This window comes from Electrophorus electricus, chromosome 20 (genome assembly GCF_041902795.1).
Source record: "Electrophorus electricus isolate QZ-2024a chromosome 20, ASM4190279v1, whole genome shotgun sequence".
Taxonomy (NCBI): Eukaryota; Metazoa; Chordata; class Actinopteri; order Gymnotiformes; family Gymnotidae; genus Electrophorus; species Electrophorus electricus.
Window position 1 is genome coordinate 16,285,001 of NC_137516.1, and position 7,875 is coordinate 16,292,875.

Genomic DNA, 7,875 nt, shown 5'->3' on the forward strand with positions numbered 1-7,875 from the left:
ATTTAAGACGCTTATTCATTTAAAAATGACAGTACGACACAGTGACGAGGCCAACTAATTAAAAATGGGGAGATGAGGACCTCTGTTGGTGGCACGAAGGCGAAGCCGGTAGGGATGTGATAGCGCACTGTATGTTATAAAATGAATTTTAAAAAAGAAAATAAAATTCTAAGATCTATTCTAAGATGTATTCACTTCATTAAGCCAGCTAAAACCCGAGAACTAAACCTGAAGTTAAAAACATAATGCTAATTGTAAACAATCAAACATTGGTTCTTCACCCACTGTCTCAGCACCTGCCTGGAATACCAGGACATGTCTCCTTGCCATCACAAACCTGAATAAGAATGCCAAGAAGCTCCTCCAGCATGGGTTCGTGAACAGCTACGCAGGTGGGATGTGGCGACAGCTCCGTTCTGTTCATTTTAGAATGTTAGTGAATAATTATTTTGGCATTTCAAATGTCATGTTAACATTTCTGTTTTCGGTTTCCTAGAAAGGTGTCTGAAGATTCATCCAGGATTAAGAAGGGTCTGGTCTCTGCTGCCGGTCCTGCTAAGACCAATCCTCCTGTCTCCAGAGGAGATGCTAGAGTAGCTATCCCTCAGGGTAAAGTGAACCGCAAGAGCAGTAGAAGACCAGATACTCCTAGGGTGGGGGAACACACCTCCAGGATTGTCCAAGAGATCCCTTGTCCCAGTACTAGATCACATAATTCCCAGCGGTGCATCAGTGACGAGAGGAAGAGGATCAAGCGTCTTCTCAACGGAGTCACTTGTGTACAGGTATCTGGTAAATGGCTGTGGACGAGAGTGTCTGCCACTGTTTGAATAGATTGTACTGTATTATGAAAAATCATTTTAGCAGCAGGGTTAGAATTTCTCTTTATTTCTATTAAACACCTGTCACTGATCCGAAAAATGAGCTTGAGGACATCGAGAAAAGTGATGATGTCAATGAGACAGAGGAGAGAATGTCAACACAGGAAATTCCACAAAATATTCATTAATAAAAATGACAATACAAACAGCAAAATGTTTTTGTTTTTTAAATTTGATCATACAGGGATTACAAGAATTCGATGAATTTCAATGACTTGTTTATCAAATAGTTGCCTTTTGTGATCCGGAAATGAGTAATTATCCGGCTGCTGACAAATTTGCACGTCTTGCTACTGCTTGTCAATGCTCCTATCCATTTCTATGCAAAAACTGAGACATTCACAAGGTGTGTGTATGTGTATTATAGTCCAAACTGCAGTGAATTACACAAGGTTTAGGATTTACATTTTATATTAAATTTATACAGTTTATATTACATATTTATTTTACATTCATATTTATTTATTTGTAATTCTTCAAATATTTTGTTTGTAAAACTGCAGTGAACACTAATACTGAATTTTTCTGTCTAAAGGTACCATTCCCCTTGTAAAACGTATTATAAGCGACCCAAAAAGTAGATTTCTGATGAAGAATAATCAAAATGCACATCCTACCATGTCAAAATCAACACCTGACGGTAGCACACCTGCAGCACATATGATCCAAGTGCCTTGGCGATCTCTTTGCTAGTGAGAGGGCAGTGAACAAACATGTTAAAGGAGAGGAGAAAACTAGCGCTGGTGGGAACAAATCTGTCAGCTTTTGAACATGCTTTCCCTGATAAACGTTTTGGCGATGGAAACCTTTCCTGTTCTTTTCGGTCTCAGGGCTCTGATAAGTGCAGATGGCTACGCTGCATTGCTAAGAGGGGCTATGTTTTTGTTTTTTCGTGCCTCCAGCCTGTGCTGAAAAGGCTAGTGTCTTTAGGTCGGCATGAACCGATGGAGAGGCTTTTTGAGGAGAGAGGATTGTCCATCTGGCATAAAGCCTCCACGAAATTCAGTTTACTCGAGAAATCGCCAATACAAAGAGATGCTATTCGTACACTGGCGGGCTTACGGGAAAGCCAATAAGAGCCAGTCTTTCTGATACCTGTGAAGACAACAGTGTCAACATTTTGAGCTTGTGACCATTGAGCTCTGTCTTACTGGCCAGACTGGATAGTTTGAACATAGACAAAAGTGCATTAGGAGACACAAAGGCCAGACTAGATTGCTTCTCACAAGATAGTACAAGAGGTTGCTAAGGTCTCTCAACTTCATCCTCAAACCAGAGCTCTTTTCAGCAAGGCAGAGAATCTAATAAAACTTTTATGTGCCTACCCATATCAGGTGCTTCCGAAAGAAATTTCTTTACACTCGGATGCCTTTAAACCTGACCGAAGAGCCGGTTAGCCTCACTGACAAGTGGTTTTCTTAAGGCTACACAGCTGTTTAGTCCAATCTCTTGTGTTCCCTTCACATTGTGTGTGGAAATGCTCTTACTTTCACTATTAAACATATCGCTGAGTTCTACTGTTGTTTTTCTATGATTTGATTTCACAACACATTTAAGTGATCGCCAATCATGATCATTCAAGTATTTTTTTCCGACCACATTCCTTCCTTGAAGATGATGTTTCCCCACTGCCCTTCCACTTTTTAATAATGCCTTGGACAGTTCTTAACCAGATTTTAGTAGTTTCAGCAATCTCCTTAAATGTTTTCTCTGCTTGATGCATGCCAATAATTTGACCCTTCTGGAACAGATTAACATATTTTCCACGACCACAGGATGTCTTTTGACATGGTTGTTTAACAAATGAGAAGCTACTCACTGCATCAGTTCGGGTTAAACCTGACCGAAGAGCCGAAAAGAGACTAGCACACCTCACGCTCAAAAAGTTTCACCAGTGTGAATCCCGAGCACAAGAAGACTTTTGGAGTATTAGCATGAAGGAAATTTTCCATGCAGTCCCACCCTGAATGCACTTTAGCCTATTATTAACGGTTAGTCTGATGATCTGTTGACTTTACTTTGCCTGTGAATACTATGTCAGTGGTCGATGTACTTCTCAAGACATTTTGTAAATCTGACTTTCATAACAGCAGTGCAAAGCTGCTGTATAACGTTTTTGTACTTTGTGCATGTTTGCATCAGTTTGCCTCTCACATTGCATTGTGAGAGGTTACTTTCACATGCCAGTGTCTAGCATAAAACAGGCAACTTTGACTAAACCCTGGGAGGCTACAGAGGGTGAAGGATAAGAACAGAATTTATGCTATGTTGCACACATAGCAGCTGCAACAGAGTCAGTGCGGCTGAAGAGTACAGGTGCCGCCAGTGTGGAGGTGGGTTGCAGAGGTGTTCCTGCCAACTCGATCGTCACGCTACAGCAAGCAACCAGGTCATCGTTGGAGGTGGATGTAAGTAGCTGCAACTGGCTTTGGCTGAGGAGAAAGGACTCTGTCAGGATTGCAAGGTGACCACTAACCTATAGGAAGGTATATAAGAGGAGGGGGCGCACCTGGAACCGCAGATGTTGCTGTTGTTCCCTGTGAGAGTGTGGTAGCCTGATCTAAGATACACTCATGAAGGAGGTTGCCAACAAGGTGACTAGAGGACCCCAACGAGGTGAACATGTCTTTTGCAACTCAAGAAATCGACTGGGGTTTGATTATAGAACGGGATAACTACAAAGGCCTTGAACTCAATTCCTGCAAACAAAATGAAGCCAGTGGCTTACCTACATGTCTATATGGAAAAATCAATACCTAAAACAACAGAATATGAAAATGTAGTCACTGAATTATTTATCATTCACTATTTATTAAGTATTGATGAATTTAACCATTACTTAATTTACTATGTATTATTCAGAACAATCGAAGACATGTCAAATATTAAGTCTTTTATGTTCACATGCTTTTTTCACCTGCCATTCTTGTGATAATGTGGCTATATATATATATATATATATATATATATATATATATATATATATATATATAAAAGCATGTGCCAAGTGAAGACTTCATCCTCTTTATTATGTAAACTACACTCTGCTACAATTTCAAATCACACAGACGTCATGGCCAAGCCAGGGCCTCATATGCAGCGACTGAACATACTGTTTATCTATTTTAATTTTTCTTTAGTTTTATTCTTTAGTAAATGCAGGCTCGTAGAATACTGTTGACAGAAATGACTTTGTTTTTATTGTCTTTATAAGTTTCTTCCAGCATTCTTCAGAACATAAATAAGTCTAATTAATCAATCTTTGACTGTATTATACAGTTGGCTTCTCATATCAGCGGGTTTCATCAACTGCGGATAGAAAATATTTGGGGGGGAAAAATGAACAAGCAATGAACAAGTTACATTGTTGCTGATGTGACTATGTAGCTAGTTAGGCTTACAATGGGCGTGTCCATATTGAACATGGACAGACTTCGTCATTCTTCATTAAACAATGCAGTTTAACAACCAATTACATAGCATTTACACTGTAATCCGGATTATAAATCATGTAGAGATTATTTAAAGTATGCAGGATTATGTGCGTATAGTTTATGTATATACTTGAGTATCCGTGGATTTTGGTATCCAGAGAATTCATACATCCAATCCCCCAATGGATAGTGAGGGTGTACTTTAGTATATTTTATGCATTTTTTAAATTTAACACAATAAGAATATTTTCTGTAGATTTGTTATAATCTACACTGCAATCACCGAAACTTGCTATCATGTCAAAAAATCTACTGAACTTTTATTTTCATGGATGATGAGTCCACTGTGATATTTATGATTTAAGAATTTAGCTTATCATATTTCATCTTCTCTTTTGTAGTTTTGCCCATCAGTAAATCAAAACGATAAAGTCAAAGAAGTCAGTCCAGAAGCCAAAATGAAACTAGGCTTTATTTGCTGCCAGTATTACTAACTTATATTTATGATATTTAAAGACAGTGTGCACAGTGCATATTTGACAGTCATCTGTGAGGCACAGGACAGCAAAATGTTTTCTGGGCATATTTAAAGTTTGGGCTGTGTCACCAAAAGGATTGCTGGTCTCCACCAGCCTTACCCCAAGTGTACCAAACCACATTGGCTTATGCTGACCTCCTATGTGGGCCTGTCAAGACACATACAGCCATCACTAAGTGCATGGCAGTAGGCTGGCTGATCTTCAACGCTGGTTAATGAAGGTCATTAATAGCACCCGAATGCCTTCCTCGGCCCTTTTGCCGTTCTTACGGTTCAACGCTACAGAGGTTCAAGAACACGGGTCCTTCTAGACATGCCTCAGTCCCTTCCTGCAGTGCTGGCCAGCGCTCTGTAGAACTGCGCCACAAAGATGGCATCGCTCTCCTCCAGGCTGCTCAGGAAGGCGTTCCTCTCCCCTTCATTCCACGATTCAAACCACTGAGTCCAGAGTCTCAGCTGGCACTCGAAAATGTTGGGTGGCCGGTCCTTCACCTTAAAGGGAAACATGGGATATTAGGAAGATGAGTGACCATAAAACATGTTAAAGTAAAATATGCAGTTTGAAGTAACATGTGCCACCACAGCTGCTGGTGCGCCAAATGTGTTTGGTGAATGCCAGTTTGTTTATGTTTCTGACTCCAGTTTCTTGTTTCTAACACTTTGAATTTCACGTGACATCCATATGGTAATTAGAGGGATTACTGACAGCTGTCTGATCATTTCAGTTTGCCTGGAGATATGTGTATGTGTTATAGTTTAGCCTGATGTAGCCATTGAGCCTTTGTTCTACTGTATAAATAATTTCATAAACAATTGACTGACTTTGCACATCTTATGTAATAACTCAGAAAATATTATCACCTAACAATTTTTCATTCACAAACACTCTGGCAGTGCCTCTGAAATCATTCTGTATCATCTCAGGTTGTGGTTCCAATCTTTGTTAAAGGCTGGTGCTGAGATCACCTTTCATGGCTTCATTTGGAACGATACATAAAATGATGCATGTAAGTATCACCTGGAGTGTATTGAGCTGCTCCAGTAAGCTGCTCACTTTTCCTGGTACTGCCTTTGAAATCAGGTCTTGCAGAAAGCGTTCTCTTTGAGGAGGACCCCAGCCCAGAAACCAGCTTAACACACACCTCTGTTCCTGAAGAGTTACATAAGACAGAGGTTCAGGGTCATCGCTCACCCTCAGGTTGAGGGAAGACATGCAGGTGGGCTTTCCCAAACTTTGGGGCCCCGAATCCTGTGAAACCCGAGGGAGGTCTGGGATGGAGGACTGAGGGGGGTGGGGCCAATCCTCAGACGAAGCTTGCGGTTTGAGGTTTGACTCAAGGCGCATGTGACTGTTCGTAGCAAGGTTCTTCAAAGAAGATAGCTGTGGTTGTTTTGCATCTTGCAGGCCATGGTGGAACCAGGCCATTTTCTAAATAAAAACCAAAAGTGCAGAATTTTAGTTACTGTGATCATAAATACTCAATCTTCACCCATTTTAATCAGTAGTCATAATTCACTGGTTAAATAGTTTGTTTCTTATATAACTGAGATGATCATACTCAATTCAATTACTGAAACTGAATATCAGGCTTCCCTGTAGTCATGTGACTACATAAACAATCTGAAATGTCTCATAGCTCTTACGTTTCTGTTTTTAAAACAAGCTGAGATTCGGAAAGGGAAAACTATTTATTTTAGTGGATAAAATCCCACATAAATATCCACAACATGCATTTAGATACAAAGCTGGACTACAGTACTATTCTTACCCTGTTTTAATATGATAGCATAATAGTATTGTTTCCTGAAAAAGATGTGTGTGCACAGATGCACAGACCTTAGTGACACTACATCAAAAGACATTGTGATATACAGACATACAGGTACTGCATACTGGCAGGTTCATAAAGACAGCATTTAAGCCTTGCATTAAATGTGATCAGAACTGAAGGTAAAACACATTAGTGCGAGGTGTAAAATCACAAGACACATTTCAGAATGTCCGAGGAATATTAGAGAGAAAGTATAAGCCCACAGAATAGTGACATCAGATATTTTTAAAGAACCCTGCAAAATGCACACAGCGATGCGCTGGCTGTAGTAGCATGTAAAGCATCATAACACCTGCTACAGACACACCTCTGTTGCACCCTGATGACACGTCACCACCTTTTTGGCAAAGAAGAAACAGACCCAGTACTGCCTGCACAGCAAACTCAAAGACACTCGGCGTGATTGTCGGGCTGTTGTTTTTAGCCTGGGTTCGTTTCCAGCACATCCACACACTTTCACACGAAAAACGAGCCCTGAGCACCATGCAGTCTGCCTAAATACATAGAATCAATCCCAGCGTGCAAAGTACCAAGTGTCCACGAACAAAGAGTACACGTTAACAGTCATATATACACACCATGAGAATTTCTTGACGTGCAAAAGAAGCTTAATCAATCTCCGACTGTTTGAGTTAAATACTTATAAAGTCTAACACGGAATAAACAACGACTTCTCTGTCCAGGGTTAGCCTACCGAGCTAATGGCGACAGGCTCCACAATAGTTGTATGATGGTGTTTTTGTAACCCTACTGAAGACAGAAGGATTCACGTCTGCGAAATGTATGGGAAAAAGATTCAGGGCTCTTCCGGGAAATTGTGAAAGATTTTGAGATGTTTTCTTTTTTTTTTTTAATGTATAGATTGTATAACGCTTCCTGATGATCTTTCTCTTCTTCTTTGAAGATATTTCCATCTCGCATAGAACTGGGGCATATATCGCCCCCGTGTGCTTCACAGCACGGCAGACGATTTTTTTGCCAGAAAAACCCAAACAAACAAAATCAAAATTAAATCTTATTGAAAATCATCCCATAATGACAGTATGAAAAAGAGGGGCCAAAGTGAGACTGAAAACAGAAGAAACAACTTCATATTGCAAAAACAGATGTGTAAAACCAGGAGGCACTTCCTGCAGTACAATAAGAAAAGTGCAACCGTTTCTGTGCGTGTGTGTGTGTGTGATATTTGA

The 7,875-nt window shown here is 40.2% G+C and overlaps 2 protein-coding genes and 1 long non-coding RNA gene across 6 annotated transcripts in view; 1 reads left to right on the plus strand and 2 right to left on the minus strand.

The window, feature by feature from the left end:
* Positions 1–27, minus strand: part of dhrs1 (dehydrogenase/reductase (SDR family) member 1) — an 8,862-nt gene extending 8,835 nt beyond the window's left edge. The window contains exon 1 of one of the 2 annotated variants that reach the window (XM_027028748.3): positions 1–25. This exon is cut by the window's left edge and continues 70 nt beyond it. The gene's annotated coding sequence lies outside the window, so the exon portion shown is untranslated. The other variant, XM_035536520.2, reaches the window with a different exon arrangement.
* Positions 1–1,029, plus strand: part of LOC145652581 (uncharacterized) — a 1,059-nt gene extending 30 nt beyond the window's left edge. The window contains exons 1-3 of the long non-coding RNA XR_014118804.1: positions 1–108; positions 294–392; positions 497–1,029. The exon at positions 1–108 is cut by the window's left edge and continues 30 nt beyond it. This is a non-coding gene — a long non-coding RNA (uncharacterized LOC145652581). The remainder of the gene's footprint in view (positions 109–293; positions 393–496) is intronic.
* Positions 1,030–4,769: 3,740 nt separating this feature from the next.
* On the minus strand, positions 4,770–7,681 carry c20h14orf119 (chromosome 20 C14orf119 homolog). Of its 3 annotated transcripts, none has more exons than XM_027028728.3 (3): positions 7,264–7,681; positions 5,872–6,282; positions 4,770–5,345 (listed from the first exon to the last, which is right to left on the minus strand). In XM_027028728.3, the coding sequence occupies exons 1-3, from the start codon at positions 7,264–7,266 to the stop codon at positions 5,172–5,174; spliced, it is 588 nt and encodes a 195-aa protein (XP_026884529.1). In that variant the 5' UTR covers positions 7,267–7,681; the 3' UTR covers positions 4,770–5,171. The 3 variants fall into 3 exon arrangements, with proteins under 3 accessions (XP_026884529.1, XP_035391906.1, XP_026884530.1); XM_035536013.2 differs by having other exon boundaries at positions 7,380–7,665; XM_027028729.3 differs by lacking the exon at positions 7,264–7,681 and adding an exon at positions 6,993–7,256.
* Positions 7,682–7,875: the final 194 nt, after the last annotated feature.